This window comes from Panicum virgatum, chromosome 6K, assembly GCF_016808335.1.
Source record: "Panicum virgatum strain AP13 chromosome 6K, P.virgatum_v5, whole genome shotgun sequence".
Lineage (NCBI taxonomy): Eukaryota > Viridiplantae > Streptophyta > Magnoliopsida > Poales > Poaceae > Panicum > Panicum virgatum.
The window spans coordinates 31,782,298-31,801,481 of NC_053141.1; the positions used below are offsets into that span (position 1 = coordinate 31,782,298).

Sequence of the window (19,184 nt, forward strand, 5' to 3'; positions counted from 1 at the left end):
TCATACTATTTACAAGATGCAGTAAAAATATGATTAAACACTGAACTAAATAACAGCATACATACTGAGCGTTTGCCGTCGGGAAGACGAACGGCACTGACGGGATGACGGCGGTTGTGCAAACGGAGCGCAGTAGACGGCGTTGCAGACGTTGATACGCCGCAGCACCGGACTTGGATGGAGGACGAGCCATGGCGAAGATCGCTGAGCAGTCGCGCCGGGCGCTTCCCAAAAACCTGATTCGCCCTCTCCCAGTGCAGGATCCCAAAGGCGAAAGGTTTTGGAGACCTGCTCTCCCGTTCACCGGCGCACGCCGGCGCTCAGGATGGAGAAGACTGTGGTGGCGGCGCAGCAGCGAGAGGAGGCAAAACCCTAACTCAGATTAGATCTATTTTGGTGGCAGCCGATAGGTTGTATATATAGGAGAGCCCACGACCTCGCATCGTAATCGGATTTGTAATCAGATTAGGAAACCGACTGGACCTTCCATATCTCACAAACCTAACAGCCAAGCAACCAAAAATAAAAACAGCAAAAGGAAGCCGCGCCCCCACAAGGCGAGGAGCCGGATTTCAGCGGACCATTCACGCAGACGTCGCATGCCCGCGTATTTCGCCCCGGGCCCAGGCGAGGCAAGCGCGCGCATGTGGAGTTTCATTTCTCTCCCCACACACATAGTTTGAAGAGACAAGGATGGCCTCACTATTTAAGTTAGCCATCCTCAACTTCCACAAGCAAGGTGGGACAAAAGGTTTGCACCACTCCTTCACTTCTTCATGCTTATATGGGCCTTTGAGATTTATTTAGAATAGCTGAAATAATTAATAGGCCAAGCCGAAAATTCCAACAATATTTGATATTATTGACGATAATGGCCATGGTGATAGTAGTTTTTTATAGTGAAAGAAGAATCTCGAGCCTTTTAATATAGGGATCCATGCCACTACAACTTCTTGAAATTGGATTTCATGTTGAAATCCATGCCATTGAGTGGCATGATTTTCAACGTGAAACCCAATTTCACGGAGTTGTGGTGGCATGAATTGAATTTTCTCTTTAATATAATCTTGTCATATATAACAAAATGTAGCTACAACATTTCGATCAAATCAAAATTTCTAATAGTTTTAGCCACCTTTTGTCATCTAACAGCTTCAATGAAAAGGTGTTTAAATATAAAGGTTTGGAACTATGGGTATAGCATTTTGCCTTATTTGTCCACTGATGTTTCCCTACATTATATTTTAGGGTCTGCTTAGTTATCTGTTGATAGATATTTAACAAAACTCATATAAAAAACCATGTAGCCTTAGGTGTGCTCTCGTGTGATAGGTTTTTAGACTAGAAATTACGTAGTACTTAGTTTGTATACGACATGACTATGCAGCGCTCGCGCTACAAAAGCACAGAGCCATTGCCTGAAGAGAATATGAGCCTCGATTCGGCCCAACACGGCCCAGCAATCTGGCGGTGGGAGCTGCCGGAGAAGGTGGCCGCAATCATCGCATAAGGGCCTGTTTGGGAGAGCTCCACCTCCAAAAAAGCAGCTCTGCTCCACAAACTCCACTCCACCTTTGAGCTCCACTCCAGCAATTTTACTATTTGGGAGAGCTCCACTCCACAAATTCGAGAGGCCCACTTCCTTCCACCCCGCCATCCCAGTGTGTGAGTACCGGCCCAGTCGGCCCATCTAAATGCACCCCCCCCCCCCCACTTCCACGTGGATCCCACCATCAGGTTGTCTTCTTCCTCACCCATCTCTTCCCTGGAGCTCCCGCGAATTGCGCGAGCACCGGAGGCTGTGCCCACGAGCCCCGGCGGTGGAGCCACGCGACCTGACGGCGGGGCCGCAAGACCCACCGGCGGCCACCGTGAGCCCCGGTGGCGGGGGAGGCTGCGAGTCGCGGCGGAACCGCGAGACACCGCGGCAGCAACCGCAGCGAGCCCCGGTGGCGGTGGAGGCCGCGAGCCGCGGCGGGGGCAGCGAGACCCGGCGGCAGCCGCGAGCCCCAGAGGTGGTGGTGGCGGCGGTGGCTGCGTGCGCCGCCGCCGCCATGTGTCCCCGCCCCGCTCCGCATCCGCCGCGGCCGCGTGTGCCGCGTCTGATCTCGAGAAGCTCTGCGGCAGGGAGGGCGGAGCTCGGCGGCGTGGGGGGCCGGAGCTCGGCTACGTTGGAGGACCAGAGCTCGGCGGCATGGGAGGCCAAAGCTGGGCAGCGTGGAGGGCTGGATCTCGGCGGCGTGGGGGGCAGAGTTCGGCGGCGTTGAAGGGTCGGAGCTCGGCCGGCGGCATAGGAGGGTGAGACGCCGGTGATGTGGAGGAACAGGCGGCGGTGGAATGGAAGATGTTGACTTTTTCTATTTTTATGTGAAAGGGTATGCGTAACCAATGGCAGGTGGGCAATAATCTACAACTCCACCTGCTCCAGTTTTGTGTGGAGCGCCTCTTGAGGAGCTCCCAAAAAAAGTGGAGTGGAACTCTCCCAAACACCCCTTAAACTGAAGCATAGCCTCGCCCGTCCAGACATAGCAGGTATGAACAGTGACCACCGAATGTTTTCTGGGATTGACCTAATGCAGTTGCCGAGTCGATGATACGTTGTACTCAAATTGGGCCGTGCCCCTTGAGTGCAAGCAAACACATGGCGGTACACACGGGGGAGACGTGACGGGTCCGTGGCCTCCTGTACCCGGTACATGCTCTCCAATAACAGTAATTATTGTTTATTTATTCCACGTTTTGTGTGCTATTTGAATCAATATGCCCATTCTGAACCACAGATTGCTGCTTCGGTTTACCGAGGATGCATCGGCTAAGGATTCAACTATTCAAGCCGACGCTTCTTCCAGCTGCTCCGTTTTCTGCCATTTCTCCGATGACGAATCGACCTTAGTTGCTACCAGTGTTCATTACCAAAATTATCTGATGGGTTCTTTGATCCAAGTGCCCAGAGGATATCCGGTAGCCCATCAAGCAGTTATAATCTCCTGGCCTTTCTTCCAAGCAATCTCAAAAAAATTTGCTTGCCGTGCTCAGAGTCTTTGCTCCCAAGCGACAAGCCACGCCGTCAGTACCACGACAGCAACTCTAATGCAAAATTTGTAAGCAACCAGGAGCCCATTTCTCAGCACTAGCACGCACAAGAAAAACACATAAAACCGCAAGCCACGACGATCTCACGTCCTCTACAGAACTCCCCATCGAAACAGCGTCAAAATGCGAGAGCGAGACACCTGCAGAAACGAGCAATAAATCCACCAAATCCTAGAACGAAAGAACAGCAGGAGAGGAGAGCAGGAGATGCAGCTGGAGAAGGGCTCCCTGGACCTGGTGCTGGTGCCCTGCGGCCTGGTGGTCATGCTCAGCTACCACCTCCTCCTCCTCTACCGGATCCTCCGGCACCCCAGCACCACCGTCATCGGCTACGAGAACCACAACAAGGCCGCCTGGGTGCGCCGCATGGTCCGGGCAGCCCCCGACGAGACCGGCCTGGCGCTGAGCGTCATCTCCGACAACATCTCCGTCCACCAACCTGGCCTCCCTCTCCATCGCGTTGGGCTCCCTCATCGGGGCCTGGATCAGCAGCACCACCAAGGTGTTCATGACGGAGCTCGTCTACGGCGACCGCAGCCAGGCCACGGCCACCGTCAAGTACATCTCGCTTCTCGTCTGCTTCCTCGCGTCCTTCACCTGCTTCATCCACTCGGCGAGGTACTACGTCCAGGCCAGCTTCCTCATCACCACCCTCGACTCCAACGTGCCGGCGGACTACGTGCAGCGCGCCATCATCAGGGGCGGCAACTTCTGGTCCATGGGGCTCCGAGCGCTCTACTTCGCCACCACGCTGCTCATGTGGATCTTCGGGCCCATCCCGATGTTCGCCTGCTCCTTGCTCATGGTGGTCATCCTGCACATGTTGGACACGAACTCCCTGCCCCTGCACCAGCACCAGTTTACAGTTAGGAAACGGCATGAGCAGCAGAGAGGTTTCACGCCTGCTACAATTGCTGCAAGGCACCCCAGTCCTCAGAGTCCAATTATCAGCAACCCCGTCCTGTCACCTGTGACATTTTTCAGTTGATGGTGACAATGTTTGTTCCAAAACTGAATGCAAGTGTGAATTTACAGTACATGAATATTGAGCTACAAAATTTTCATTACAAATACTGTTCCCCTAGGAAAAACGCTACATAGAGAACTATGAATCAAAGATGGGATCATGACACTGGCATCAAGTATTCTCTGAAAGTTTCATACTAACTTGAGGCAAAGTTCCAGTAGGTTTTGTCATATCCATACCCCTTGTCAGATTGAAAGACTGCTAGGGATTCACACAGGTTCCCATGTATCTTTTGCTAGTCTCTATAGAAGAACAGTGGGGACATTGGGGTCATTCACATTGGACTCAGCAGGTTTCTTTTTCCCTCGCTTCTTGAGCTTCTTTTTGAACCGGAGTTGTCGTTGTTCTTTCATGCTCTTCTCCCATGCTTTCTTGTGCTTGTTGTAAATGAACATCGCAGCTCGGGCATCTTCAATCTGCAGGGTTATCAAAAGGATCATGCAAGCAATCATGATCTAAAATACTTCAAAATGGAATTATTAGATTAATGATAAGTCAATAACCATGAAATATCACACATACCGGGCAGTGTTCATTCTGCTGTATTTTTGCACCAAGTAATTCAGCAGCAAGATCCCTCAATGATCGCCGCTTCCTCTCCCTAGTGAATTGAAATTCACATCTCGACTCAGTTTTGGATGATCATAACAAGAATTATTATGTCAGAATAGATGCTTAGACCATCTAACCTTCGGAAAATCTCATATTCTGATGTATCCCTAACATCCTTCTTAGGGTGGCTTAGTAGCAAAACCTGGAAAATATGAAATAAATTAGACAAGAGCACAGGGTGCATAAAAATTGGAGTTACAGCCACCAACCTTAAGATCATTGTGCAGTGCATGCCCAACAAGAATTCTTCCTTTAATCAGCTCAGCTACTTCCTTCTGCACAACCCAGAATTCTTTGGCTGCAGTGACATAAGCCAGTTGCATAACCCACATAGATCGTCACTCTCCACAGCAACAAAATATCATATAGTGATAGACTGACAATGTAGTGACATGTCTACCTTTATTCATGTGCTTGGGTCTAATCCCACTAATACGGGTACGGTAGTCCACAATTCGCTCCACTGTTCGAACATACTCATCATACACTACATTGCCATAGGAATTAACCTGACAAAAAGCATGTTAAGATTAGAGGATGATATTTCAAAGGCAGGAATGTATTTACGTTGACCAAACGTTTGGACATTTCAAAGGCAGGAATGTATTTACATTGACCAAACATTTGGACATTTCAAACAAACTTCATCGAGTACATTTATTACATTGAAAATACTACAGAAACTTAAATATCAAGTACTACATTAATGTTGAACAAAGCAGTCCAGAACGTTTGGTTCCCCTGTGGTCCAGAAATCCTTCTTATTGGAGGAGCAAGTTGGTTCTTCCTCCCTTGCTATCTCTCAACAGAAAGGAAATCTTTGCCCACTCTTTTCAAAAGGAAGGCTAGGCGAAACATGGCATACACTAATAACTTTCCATCAAACTTTTAGCATGTAATTCACAAACTTCAAGAATAACCTTCACTGCTTGAAGCCTTGAACCATTTACATAACATCAAGTATCTAAGTGTAAATGCATTCAAATTACCAGATGACAACATAAACATCCTACACTATGATTTCTGTGCACTTATCCTATAAGTAAATGCTATTGACTCTACATAGTATTCCCTCTCGCACAGGGAAAGTATTGAGCATTAAGAATTTAACATCAAATCTATCTCATTTTAACTCCAGAATAAGGAATACAGAAATTAAAGTATACACAAATCACTAAAACATTGTATTATTTTCTTTAATGATGTAAACATTCTATTGTATTACATCAAATCTTGAAATTCATGTAAGAACTATAGATCACTTAGTAACTACACTAAAACAGTATCTTATGGCATTGTCACTGAACTAGCAAGTAGCCACACAAAACAATTTGATAGATAAAACCACATTGCAAGGGAAAAGAGCCACATTGCACTAGTCAATTGCTAAACCTTGTATAAATAAAAGCCAATGTATATGCTACTTTATTAGCATAATTCTGGGTTTAACATCAGATAAATAAAATAAGCATTACAAACCCCAAAGGATAGGAAATTGCTTTACTAGTTTACTGTACTGCCAAACACAAATCTAAGCTAAGCACAAATGTTTTTTGAACAATATCTGCATGATACCAGGTCCAAATGCAAGCTACTAACAATCACTATAATGAATCACAAGAAAGTAAATCCATCTGCTTCATGGGGTTATGGAAACCACATAATTCTTAAGCCAGACATCTATGAATAACCATCCTCCAACTGTGGATTGCCCAAATCAACCTCACAACATCTCCACATCGAATTAACTCCAGCAAAAACAATAGTTGCAATTCTTAACAAAGCGGGGCATTACACTCCTGCACCTGCTTCATTATTAAGAGCTTTTGGCAAATCCTGGCCCTTCCAGCTAAATGTTATCAATGACTACAGACCATTTCTTGCCTTCATCCCAACTCCAATGTACTCTCTACTCCATTTAATAAATTTCTGACTAATCATATTATCACCACACAAACTAAACAAACAGGAAAATCGAAGTAAAAGATCATGCTTACCAAGGTGACCCTGCCGAGGGCGCTCTTGCTGCCGTCGGAACCTATACCCACCATCTCGCAGTCAATCGCCACCGCCTTCGTCAAGCTGACCAAACCCCACCACCATTCCCAAATCATGTAGTTAAAAAAAACCAAACATCTGAAACCGGCAATCCGAGCATCTCGCTGCGGGGGCGCACTCACCTGGCGTCGTCGGAGGTCGGCTCGAGCTTGACCTCCGCCTCCGCGGGAGAAGAAGGCTGCGCGGGAGCGGGAGCCTGCGGCGGAGGGCCGGCGTCGTGCTTGCGCTTGCCGAGGTGGGTGGCGGCGGGGCGCTGGGGGAGCTTGGACTGGAGCTGCGCCCAGTTAGGGTTCAGGGCTGAGGGGCCGGCCGCTTTGGGCTTGGACTTCCGCTTCCTCTTCGGGTTGTGGCCGGGGTTTGCTCCTGTGGCCGACGGTGAGGGCGGCGGCGGCGCAGCTTCCGCCGCCATGGATGATTGCGGCGCGGGAGGACTGCAGGTGGAGGGTTTTTTGTGCGAGGGTTTTCTTTCTTTTGTTTTGTTCTCTTGCCTTTTTTTTGAAAGATAATAGTTCTCCTTCCCTAGAGAGGGGGTTTTAAGATGTGTTCACTCTGCTTTCTTGCTCATCCTCAAATAGTCAAATGCTTAATATGCTAATTTCAGCTATTATTCTCATGATGAGCTAGCATATTTGCTAGGAATCCTATGTGGAAGATTGTCATTAGGAGGGGAAAGGCCGAAAGAGTACAGAAGTATTGTTAGCGTTACTGGTTAAACTGTTTAGTATAGAGAGGGAAAAAGGTGGATGAAAGTAAAGAAAAGAAACACACGTGTGACCGATGGAGAAAAGAATTCAGCTTGAGATTTTAAAAAGAGATAACACTCGGTGGATCTGGGATTGGATGGTCATGATTAAATTAAAAAAATGAAAAAACAATAATTTGTCTTATAGCACCTCCTGTATTTTTTTTAATTGTATATCAACTCATTGATTAGAGATTTGCTATATTTTCTTGTTTTTAGGAAATTCAAATTTATCACGTAAAAATAGATCATTGCTTCAATGCAGTGCTTGCTGGCTATGGAGAGCAAAAGATGGTGAAGGCACGATGGCAAATGAAAAGGAGCAGGTGCAAAGTCCATTAGATTTGCCCCTTGTGCTTGTTTCAAGGAGCGGATGGCTAGTGCAGCAGTGCGGAGGTTCAGAGAGCCTGCTACGCACGTGGTGGCGTGGCCGCCGGTAGTCTTCTCGATGTGTGCCGGCGGCGCCGTGACGACGTTGCTGGCTACGGTTGCGCGGGTGCAAGTTAGTGACGCCGTGGAGGCGTGGTGGGGTGGGTAGCGCTAGGCCACCTCTATACTCCTGGCAGATACATTGCCGACCAGGGTTTGCATGGCATCGAGTTGGGTGCCACACTCCTTTGAGGTGTCATTTGATGACTGCTCTCCCCTCTCCCCGACGGGAGGTCCTCTAGGTGAAACTGTGCTCCGTTCAGAGCGGCGATGACGAAGTCTAAGAATGACATTTCCCTCTAGTGTTTGCTTTCTAAAGCAGTTGTGGTTGGGATGGTGGTGGTCAATGATCGTTGTTCTTGAGTTTGAGTAGTGTGGTCGGGTTGATGTCGCAATCCAACCGACCAGTGTGCGGCACCTGACCATAGTTGTTGGAGTTGAGTTGAGTCTGGCGCATGTTACCCTAATCTAACCGGCCAACATTAAGTTCAGTTGAGTAGTTTGTCAGCGTTATGTGGCGCATGCTGATGCCCCAATGCAGCCGGCCGTTCGTTTCAAAAAAAAAAAACAGCAGCTCTCTTCTCGGTTCGTTTAAAAAAAAAATGGTGTGTTTGCACAACATTTCAAATAAAAGGAGTGTCCATGGATCCCAACGACTTAACAAGCTATACGCGATGGTGCAGTAGTGGTCTACTCTACACCATTTTCAGCAACAGAACTACGCAGATTTCTTAGCTGGTAAAACTGATAAACCCCTTACCAATCTGCTCAAGAACAGTTTTACCCGGGTAATCAGCTTTTAAGGCTTTGAAACAAGCTATGGTATTCACTTCATGAAAAGCCCAACCGGATGTGTCTGCCTCACTTGTGATTAACTTTTAGAATGTTCGATTCTCTTAATTCCTCAACTGCAGCAGTAAATGCAACTCCAAACACAGGAGCTTTAATGCAGCCACCCACTAACTCAGACATCGCAAATTTGCCAGGGAGAGGCCCGACAGATTCATAAAAGTTCTCGGTTCTTACAGAAGTGTCCTTCCATATCTGCAAGATTACATGATATCAACTCGATCTACGTCAGATTATCTTACAGGGGACAGTCTAGAAAAGCATATCTCAAAACAGGGTAAACTGCCTACCACTTTAACTTCTGATTCCTGGTTCAGCTTCCTGAAAACTTTCAGCACTCGCTTCTCATTCCCGCTCATGAATCAACCTTTAGCTATCCATACATGAGACAAATATGGCCTAAGTCACCTAACTGATTGCAATCGCTGGCCATCCATTCCATACAAGAGAAAAATATGGTTTAAGTCAACAAACTGACTGCAATCGCTGACCACTTCAGACATTCCTTCCTGTAATAGCTTTCTGACATTCTAGCCATCTAAAATTGTGCCAGAGATCAAGAAACCTTCTCAACATGGCGAGGGCGGCACAGATTGTCAATGGCATGGATCAGTTTCCTCCGTGGACCTACAGCAATAAGGCCCATTTCTTTCAGCTGGGTCATTGTAAGGGAGACTAGTTGGTACGTCCCCAGATTTTCACTGTCCAATATGCCAACAAACCATCCAAGATCGCAATCAAAAAGCCAATTCCTCAGTCCTCCAAGCCGAGCAACGCGTCTTTCAAGAAGCCGGGCTCGCATTACCTTATCTGCAACAGGTGAAGAAATAACTGGCATCCTTGGATTATCCATGATTCCAGAGTTATTTGTCAACTGTCCACTGCCTTGATGAAAGAGTCCTTTAACAGCCTGAAATCCACCTTCAGTCCATTCTGACTTTACAACAGGGGCAGCAGGACTGTGTAGCGGTATGTCAATCACCATCCTTGGAACATCTTTTTGAACTGTACTCTCAGAATGGTCTACTTGAGCTTTCTCACTATTGCCATCCTCTGGAGGGTTCTTGGATTTCTCAGCAATCAACTGCTTAGGGTGCTTCTTTCTGGCAGCATCCCAGTCTCTGTTGCTCAGTGTTAAGCTAGAATGTTTAGAACTTACTGTGGGCCTGTCTGATTCAGGGTTCGCAGCATCTGGTGATGGTGGAGGAATTAATATGGTGATCCGCTGTTTCTTGACTATCACCCAATCATCATCCTCATCAATACTGTTCCTTGAACATGCTGGATCAGTGGAAACCTTCGTAGGTGGATTCTCATCATACACACCAGACATGGCTAATTGCGTGTTCATGAACTGCCTTTTATGCACACAATAGAAAACCTCTGTGGTGTTTACAGGACTACCTAATAAGATGTGAAGGAAAAAAAAGAAACAATTGTATGTTAATATTTTTGCATTTTGTGCTGAACTGAAAGTAACATGATAACAAAATCTATATAATGTAATAAGTATACATGCATCGATGTATCAAACAGTATTCTTAAAAAATAAGGAAGGGCAGCCTGACAGTAAAGAATGCCAGTGATTCATGAGTAAAGACAACAAGAACATATAAAATGTGCTTAGCTGAATAATAAGGATACATTAACCAATTACAAAAGTTCCATTTGAGCAAATATATATCTTTATTGACTCCAATTTGCAACATAAATTTCCATTTCAGCCAAACTTACCCACAATCATTAAGTCTACATGTAATCAGCCAAGTGTTCATTAACTAAACCGATAAATCAATTTGTACTTTTGTTGTGGTACCATTATTTTTTAATTAGCATTGCATAAACTTCTTCCTTGTGTGTACCCTAAATCTTATGGCCAAGAACAGGCTAACAAGATTTCATTAGAAAAAAGAACTGCAGGTCACTTCTAGGTTAGGGAGCCTTCGTGTGAAGGTGAGATGCCGATAGTTTGTGCAAAAAAAACAAAAACAAAAAAAACGGAGTTCGTAGGTACAGTACATGTAATTGGGTCAGATCCGAATACAGATAGCTTCAATTAGGATCTGGGGTGCTCCGTTTCGCACAGCAGGAAGGGAAGAGAAGGGGCGTACCTGGGTGCTCGTCGCCGGAGAAGGGCGCCGCCGCTCGCCCAGTCGTCGCCGCCAGGAAAGGAAGGCCAAGAGACCGAAAAGGGGGATGCGAACGGGAAAGATGTTTGGAGAGGAAAAGGCCGTAGAGGGTGTCCCCGGCGGCGAGGCGGGACTTGAGGGGAGGGCGCGGGCGAGAGGGGGTCCCTGCGGCGGGGCAGCGCGGTGGTGACGGGGCGGGAGGGGTGATGCGAGGTGTTTGTATGCGTTCCACGTCTGGGAGCTAGGAGTAGGTGGAGAGCCGGGGAGGTTTTACATTTTTACCATTATAATGGATGACGCTCATCAAATTATCACTCTTATAATGGCACCTACAACTATACCAGTGGAGGAAAGTTTAAGTTACATTTTTACCATATTTGCTGACGTGGCACGCCACGCCAGCCCCACGCACTGGCGCCTTGTCAGCAGACTCGGGTGAAATGTCCTCGTTGCCCCCTCATCTGCTCCTCTCTCCCTTCTCTGACAGCTGGGTACCGTAGCTCAACTCACTTCCATGTGGGCCCCACATGGAAGTTCCGTCTCCTACCTCCAGCACCTGAAGACCGACGACCAATGGCCGCTTGAAGCCTGGGCCGGCGAACTTCGGAGAGCGAGTCCCAACACCGGTGGAGAGCTCGTCGAACTCGCAAATCACGATTGGCTCCGGCCATCCCGGCTGCGGCCGTCGCGGATCCCGCGCCCGCAAGCGCGGCGTCGCCCCCGATCCCGACCTGTCTGTGCCGCCGCGTACCCGTGCATCAGCCGCAGCGCGGGCACCAACGCCACCCCGTATAGGATCCCGCACGCCTCTAGCACGTCTGGAGGCTGCCGGTGTCGCGCGCCATCGCCGCCGCGGCGTCCCGCGTCGAGGCCCCGCTCGCGGCCGTGCCCGGCACGGACCGCAGCCTACGGAGGCAAGCAAGTCGTCGGTCATGTGTGGCAGCAACAAATACCCCCAGGACAAGGGGTCGCACACCGCAAGGTCCGAGGACAAGCGCCCCTGCCCCCTGCTTGACAAAGCGCTTGCAGTAGAGGACAAGGCCATCTCGGACATCGCACGACCACCTACACCACCTGATGAAGCTCGCCGGCCCGGGCTTCAGGCGGCCATTGGCCCTCGGTCTTCATGCGCCAAAGGTAGGAGACAGAACTTACATGTGCGGTCCACATGGAAGTGAGATGAGCTGCGGGACCCATCCGTCAGAGGGGGAGAGATGATCAGATCAGGGACAAAGAGGACATTTCACCTGAGCCTGCTGACAGGGCGCCTGCGTGTGAGACTAGTGTGGCGTGCCACATCAGCAAATGTGGTAAAATTGTAACTCAAACCTCTCTCTGCTGGTATAGTTGTAGGTGCCATTTTAAGAGTGATAATCTGATGAGTGCCATCCATTATAATGGTAAAAATGTAAATACCCCGAGAGCCGGAGAGGGACCCGGCGGGTGGCGGTGGAGTCCGGTGGGCCATGCCTCAAGTTTAGTGGTGCCAAGAAAATACAGAAGGCTAGAATGGTCTGTTGAGGACTTGAGGTGCCAAATACAAGAAGAAATATTTTTCAAAAATATAAATATTTAAGTGTCACATGTTTGGAGATTTGTTTTTACGAAGTTGATGTTATGAATGGTAAAATTTAGAGTGCGCGTCCTGGCAGCGACGGCCGCGGCACACGGGGCGGGGCAGGGCGGTGGGCGCAACGGCAGAGATGCAGCCGAGAACACCTTCGTTTCGCTTTCTACAAAATTTTGGTTCCTTCAATTAGAACTAGAACTGAAATCAAAATTTGTCAGTTCTTGCATCTAAATAGAACTGATCGGTTTCTGTTTTTTAGGAACTGAATTTTGAAAAGAACCGAGGAACCAAACCAATCGATTCAATATTAACTGAATGCCCAGGCCTAGCCATGCCAGGCATTTCACTGTGATTTTTTATAATCCTTAATTCCTCGTGCTGCCATTTTTGAATACTCCTAAGTTTGGATAATCAAGTTTATTGATTCACTTTTCTATTTTATAAACAACTGGACCCATTCTGCATTTTTAAATATTTCACTCTTTTAAATATTTAAACGGTAAGGCCGTGGGGTATTTTGGGAAGCTTGAACATGATGATACTTTTGACAAGTTTAAGAACCTAAATTTCCATTATCAAAACTTAAGAATCTTGATGACACTCAATAACAAATCCACGTACCGTCCACCTATCTCACTCTTTTAAAAATTTTAGTGAGGATATTTGAATAAATATAATAGTTTTATTTTGACTTTTTAGCTCCCCTAGAATGAGATAGCAACCTATCAGTATATAGGAAATAACTTCTTTTTTATTGTAATGAGAAAGATTCACATCAACTAGTTCAATCACTCAACTAAGGGGCTCTTTGGCACAGCTCCGAGGAGCTTCACCACCAACTCCTTTAGGAGCTGGACCAAACTGTACTTTTCCAAACTGCTTCAGCAATGAAGCTTTCATGGAGCCAGAGCCATTTTTTACTGATGCAGTGGGAGCTAGTAGAGCTGCAAAATGTGGCTCCTCCTGCTACAGTGCTGAAGCCGGAGCCCGGGAGCCACGCCGAACGAGTTCTAAGGCCTTCTCCAGTCGTGGGTGCGGTGCACCCAGAAAAGAAAACACGGACCACGTAAGCATCTGTTCTCTCTCTCCATCGATTGAATTAATGCAATCCTTACCAAGAGGGGCCACAACAAAATTGAAAATGATTTCCTTCTTCTTTATTTTCCAGGCAACTGAGAGAGCGCAGAGACTTTATACAGTTTTTTATTCAGCAAGACCGGTCAGGAGTCGCACCCAAAAGAGACATCGATTCGTCTTCTCTCTCCCCGTGCATCGATTTGTGATTTGAGTCTGTAGTGGAGTGGTTGCATCGATTCTTCCCGTTGCCACGTCCGAGGAAGAATCGGTCACTGAAGAAGGCCCAAGTACCTACATGGTGAATTGGAAGCAATTTATTCTCAGTGCCAGATTCACTGTATGTTGCACGCCTACACCCACCTAAGTGACTGTTTGGATAGGCTAAAATAGAGAACTAAAATTAACCCAATTTGTGATAATAGGCTAAATGTGGACTAATTTTATACTAATTAAGACTAATGAATTCTAACTACTAATAAGTCGTTATATATCCAATCGGTTCATGTTTATTCCTAACTAGTCCATGATAAATTCAAGGACTAATAATTTAGCACTAAAAATTAGTCATGGGATCGTAATGGGACCTAAATAAGATGTCCTATATCGACTTGGGTGATCTTTCTTCCCTTTTTAACTTTACAAATTAAGATAGTATTTGTTCTTTCTAAATTTTTCATGCGGGATTAATACACATAATATCTAGCATTAAGGAAAGTTTTGGAATTTACAGATTTAACTGTAATAAAATAGTTGTAGTCATTTCATTTCTCTAATTAACAATACATTCAATCAAAGGAAGGGCAAGAATGGCAATCCCCTTCGACGCCCTCTATTGTGGAGTTGGGAGCGTCTTTCTAGCAAAACACCACATCCAAACAGCTCCAACTCCTCAGGCCCTTAGAACTATACCAAACATGATCTAAATCCAAAACAAGCTTTTCTCTCTTGTAATTCGAGCTGATCTGGAAGTGAACCTAAGACGAGTATGGTTGTTAAAATGGATATTACGGACATCGTCCGTCATTTCAAATGATTAAGCAAAAGCTGCTCATTCACGGGGTAACTCCAGATATTAGAGAAGATTGTCCATTAGCAGGGCAAGAAATTTTGTGGTGCAGTTGAATTTAAACTTCTTCGTTCTTGTAATCACAGAAGTTATTGATCCTTGTTTGGTTTGCGGAATTGAATTTGCAGGTCTGGCCCATCTCATTTCTTCCAAGCATGCACGAAATTCGTTCTTCCTGAGAAAGTCAAGAACTTTTCGTCCATCATTTCAAATGATTAAGCAAAAGCTGCTCATTCACGGGGTAACTCCAGATATTAGAGAAGATTGTCCATTAGCAGGGCGAGAAATTTTGTGGTGCAGTTGAATTTAAACTTCTTCGTTCTTGTAATCACAGAAGTTATTAATCCTTGTTTGGTTTGCGGAATTGAATTTGCAGGTCTGGCACATCTCATTTCTTCCAAGCATGCAAGAAATTCGTTCTTCCTGAGAAAGTCAAGAACTTTTCCGTCCCAAGTCCCTAACAATATTTGAGTCCAAAAATACCAGTTCCAGGACAAAATTGGTTCTCTTGAAATTTGGCGGACCTATGTGAGCCAAAGCCAACTTATCAGTTTGTGGATCAAAATGAACACTGGACAAACCAAAGGATTTCGATGAAGACGATAAACACAATGGAGAAACAACAGAGTAACTTAGTCGTGAGTCTCAAGTTCCAATCCTATGCTACACCTGCAGAAACTGTCAGTGAAGCAATACAAGACCCGAATACAGCACAGCAAACTAGTTCCTAAACACTTAAGTCCCTGAGAAAATCTCATCCGCTACAAACAAAAAACAGTGCCTACGTGTCTATTTGCCTATCAGCTGCTCATAGCTCGTTGTCAATTATGCTTCTGATCATATCCATTGGAATTAGCCCCTCCGTGCGTATGGCTTCTTTGCTTTGGTCTGGACTGAAGAAATACAGTGTTGGAAGTCCTCTTACCTGAATGTTTTATCAATGGTACTCTTCAGTCATTAAAGGAAACAAAAACTAGAACTCCCGAGAAGAATGCCAACACTTTGTTAGCTCGAATGTGGACCAGGATTGGTGTACCTGCATGTCTTTTGCAAATTCATACTCGTCATCAGTGTCCACCTTCACAAATAGGGCGTTGTCCTCATACTCAACTGCAAGCTGCAAAAATATATTGCAATAAATGCTAAGGATACAGTAAGATTTATTATGAAAGGCAGAACAATTTGTCCATCTTTCAAATATGCCTCCATAACAATATATGGCCCTTCTGATCACTGAGGAAAAACTGCTAAACTGATGCACTCAGACACTTTTTATCCCAATGCGAAGCTCAGAGCAGAATAGAAGTGCTGCCACCTCCAAGATTCAGGATATCAGCAATAATTGAACAAAGTCCCTAAGATAACCCACCATGCTTTACATGAAGACACCACTATTCCACAATGTTCTTCAAAGGCACTAAAAGAGTAATGACTAATTGCCAAGTACAATAATGTTTTTTGGGAAACAATTCTTTATAATTTGTTTTCTATTCATTTCTTTTTTCCCCAAGAACTGCCTTCAGTTAATTTCAGATGGGATTTCGAACTGTCAAGAATTCTTCTTAGCAGAGTTCACTACCAGACTTCAGAAGCTAAATGTTGTCCAGTATGATATTATTCTAGACTAAATCACCCAATAGATGTTTCCAAATGTCATCAGAAGCTTTACATATTGCTTAAAGGAAAAAATTGCTATAGGACACTGCTCCTCCATGAAATTAGCTGTAGGGCACTAAAATGAATTTTCTTTGCCATATGACACTAGTTTATTTGCTGAAAGACACCGCCTAGTGCCTTGTAGCCAATTATTTTTCTTGGTCCCACAGCATATCAAGAATGAAGAGTGTCCTACTGTAAAATTTCCCCTTAAAAATTAGCAGAAAATGAAAAGGTACATTCCAATGCATTTCATCTCATTGGCATCCATGGGCAAAACTCGTTTATACCACTAGCTACACATTGTTTCCAACCTTACAGTCGGGCTTTGTATTGGCCAAGGTAACCAGAAATCACAGGGCAACGAACAAAACCAAAGGATGCGAAACTGGCAAGGGGCGTGGCGTACCATCTCGATGTCCTGCGCCATCTGAACGCAGGGCCCGCACCATGTCGCGTAGAAGTCGACGATAAGCGGCACGTTCCTCTCCCTCTTCACCAGCTCCTCCACCTCCTTGGCCGACACCTTCTTCTGCAACCACGAACAAAGAAAAGCTTCACTCAGTCTGATGAAGCGCGGCAAGATTCCTGGCCCAGTGAACCGCGCTGCTCCGTACCACGAGGTAGTCCGGGGCGATGTACTTGCCGGATCCCGGCACGTATGGAACCACCGTCTCGGCGGCGGCGTTCCGTCGAACGGTTGGCGCTCTGCTGCCGCTGGCGCCGGCGAGGCTGCAGCCGCGGGAGCCGTCCCTGCGCGCGGGGGAGGGCTGTATGGAGAGGAGGAGGCGCGGCAGCGGGGCGGGTGCTCGGGAGAGGGGACCGGCGGCGCAGGACGGCAGGACGGCTGCAGCCGTGGCCATGGCCATGGCGGACACGACGGAGAGCGCGCGGAGGGAGGGGATAAATCCTATCCGGTAGAGTTTCGTGCAAATGGCACGGGGGTTTAAGCAGAACTACCCAGGTGTGGCAATTTGCTAGTGACACCCTCTATGTTTCTTGATAATTTGTCAAACTTGGATTCTTTCTTTTCTTTTGTCCTTTTTTTTAAAAAAATGGATTGTTTTTATTTTATATTATGTGTTTACATACTTACGTTAGTGGCAATGTAGTGCTGGCACTACGAAATTCTCAAACTGCACCCCTCAATTTTCTAAATCTATCATTTTGGAAGAAAACAAAACTACTACCCTCTATTTCTTAATATTTGCCATTATTTTTACTTATGCACGCAGACTCAGGTATTCCAGTTTTCTAATGCAAACCTGCCAAAACACCCTTGTGGAATTATATAAATATCTCTAGAACATTTATTTAATGCAAAACTGCCAAAACACCCTTATGAAATTATATAAATATCTCTAGAACATTTATTGGTCGAGAGAGAAAACAATATCTTATAGTAGGAAAAATGGAAACAATGCATTTTAGGAGACGTACTAAAACACATTAAACGCCTCAAAATGTGAAGGGTAAATTCTCTCCGCAACATCATATATGTGTTTCATGCAATATCTATTCAAAATCATGCAACATTAAAAGAAAACTACTGCAACATCAAATTTATGCAAGTGCAACATAAAAAAAGTTGCCTCCACAAAATCAACCCACAACAAGGACACCTTATGAATCTGGACTTCAACATCTTGTATCAGCCATTGTAACATTTAAAAAATTCTACTGCAATACCATGAATTCTCCCCGCCCCCGGATCTCCCACCACCAGCCTCATGTGCTGCCGCCTCTCTTGGATCGCGCTTGATGTGTCACAAACCCACTCGATTTATACAGAAAATGGAAATACAGGAAGGCGAATTTATGTTTTGGATGCTTCTAGAAGGTTCTAGATACAAGTGGGTAACACATTTGAGGAGGAAGAACGATAGGGATAGAAAATCTAGCCTAAGCTAGCCTCGAGCATATGCTCACCATGAGCGTGAGCTCGCCGCCGGCGGTTGCCCCACGGCTATTCGATCTCCTCTTCTCCTTTTGTGCACAACGTGCTGCAAGCTTCTTGGGCCACATCTAGCCCAACACATGATTCCCTTAAGCCCAATAACAAGTCTATGACATGATGGCACTTCAACCAAACAAGAGTGGCCACAACTAGGGTGAGGGATGGCTATATATCACGCGCGGCAATACTCGTTTCCATCATCTGAAGGGTACGGGCAGGCCTCAAAAGTGTTGACAGACCCACTAATATTTCGCTAGCTGGCCCACTCGGCTTTTGTGACAGCGACGTTTGCTAGCATGGGCCATCGTCCGGCTTGTAGCGCTTAAAACAAGAGCTACGCTTCAACCTTTTTTTATTGAACTGGCATGCATCGATTTGAGCAACTGACAGGTAGGCGCGCTACGCTGCACCGTTCAAGTTGTTTTGTACATGACTGATACATATGAAATCCAAGTCGCAAACATAACTGTTATATAATATGAACGATGATTTAATTATACTTTGCGAGTTTAATAATTAAATATATTTTGTGGGTGGATTCGAACTGAATATTACGTGGGTACCACTTGAATAGCACGCAGAACCCACGTGGGTCTTGTATAAATAGTACATGTAGGAATTTTTTTTACGTTAGTAGGTATAGTTGATGGATTAGCTTACACTAATTATTAATTTTAATAGAAAAAATAAGATTAGAAATGAATGAATGATTCAATTATATTTTGTGAGCTTTTGAAGTGAAAACAAAATTCAATAAATAGTAGAGTTACCACGTGTACGTTGTATACAAAATTATTTTATTATTTTCATATAAAAAAATAGTTAAATATATTTTATGCGCGGCCCCAATTAAATAGTATGTTGGTCCCACATGGGGCCCACATACTGTTCATGTGGGTCGTAAACAGTATGTGGGGCC

At 45.7% G+C, this 19,184-nt stretch overlaps 3 protein-coding genes and 1 pseudogene across 3 annotated transcripts; 1 reads left to right on the forward strand and 3 right to left on the reverse strand.

Moving 5' to 3' along the window:
• The first annotated feature begins 2,748 nt into the window (after positions 1 to 2,748).
• Positions 2,749 to 4,235, forward strand: LOC120713650 (annotated as a pseudogene).
• LOC120713649 (RNA exonuclease 4-like) lies at positions 4,078 to 7,279 on the reverse strand. Its single transcript, XM_039999577.1, has 7 exons — positions 6,913 to 7,279; positions 6,730 to 6,814; positions 5,133 to 5,241; positions 4,942 to 5,030; positions 4,810 to 4,874; positions 4,643 to 4,721; positions 4,078 to 4,536 (listed from the first exon to the last, which is right to left on the reverse strand). Exons 1-7 carry the CDS (start codon positions 7,197 to 7,199, stop codon positions 4,363 to 4,365), a joined length of 888 nt encoding a protein of 295 aa, XP_039855511.1. The 5' UTR covers positions 7,200 to 7,279; the 3' UTR covers positions 4,078 to 4,362.
• A 1,629-nt stretch (positions 7,280 to 8,908) lies between these two features.
• LOC120713651 lies at positions 8,909 to 11,200 on the reverse strand. The gene is made up of 2 exons (XM_039999579.1): positions 10,922 to 11,200; positions 8,909 to 10,214 (listed from the first exon to the last, which is right to left on the reverse strand). The coding sequence occupies exon 2, from the start codon at positions 10,159 to 10,161 to the stop codon at positions 9,367 to 9,369; it is 795 nt and encodes a 264-aa protein (XP_039855513.1). The 5' UTR covers positions 10,162 to 10,214; positions 10,922 to 11,200; the 3' UTR covers positions 8,909 to 9,366.
• Positions 11,201 to 15,213: 4,013 nt separating this feature from the next.
• Positions 15,214 to 17,236, reverse strand: LOC120713652 (thioredoxin-like protein CITRX, chloroplastic). Its single transcript, XM_039999580.1, has 4 exons — positions 16,926 to 17,236; positions 16,718 to 16,840; positions 15,689 to 15,769; positions 15,214 to 15,577 (listed from the first exon to the last, which is right to left on the reverse strand). Exons 1-4 carry the CDS (start codon positions 17,175 to 17,177, stop codon positions 15,461 to 15,463), a joined length of 573 nt encoding a protein of 190 aa, XP_039855514.1. The 5' UTR covers positions 17,178 to 17,236; the 3' UTR covers positions 15,214 to 15,460.
• Between the last annotated feature and the right edge of the window lie 1,948 nt (positions 17,237 to 19,184).

Bases quoted from the DNA above. Each gene is read 5' to 3' on its own strand.
- LOC120713649 (XM_039999577.1), bottom strand. From the start codon at position 7,199: ATGGCGGCGGAAGCTGCGCCGCCGCCGCCCTCACCGTCGGCCACAGGA. The intron at 5,031-5,132 runs GTAGACATGTCA...ATGTCACTGCAG, and splicing joins ACCCAAGCACATGAATAAAG to CCAAAGAATTCTGGGTTGTG. The intron at 4,722-4,809 runs GTTAGATGGTCT...TCAATTCACTAG, and splicing joins GAATATGAGATTTTCCGAAG to GGAGAGGAAGCGGCGATCAT.
- LOC120713651 (XM_039999579.1), bottom strand. From the start codon at position 10,161: ATGAACACGCAATTAGCCATGTCTGGTGTGTATGATGAGAATCCACCT.
- LOC120713652 (XM_039999580.1), bottom strand. From the start codon at position 17,177: ATGGCCATGGCCACGGCTGCAGCCGTCCTGCCGTCCTGCGCCGCCGGT. The intron at 15,770-16,717 runs GTACGCCACGCC...ATATTTTTGCAG, and splicing joins TGGCGCAGGACATCGAGATG to CTTGCAGTTGAGTATGAGGA. The intron at 15,578-15,688 runs GTACACCAATCC...TAAAACATTCAG, and splicing joins AATTTGCAAAAGACATGCAG to GTAAGAGGACTTCCAACACT.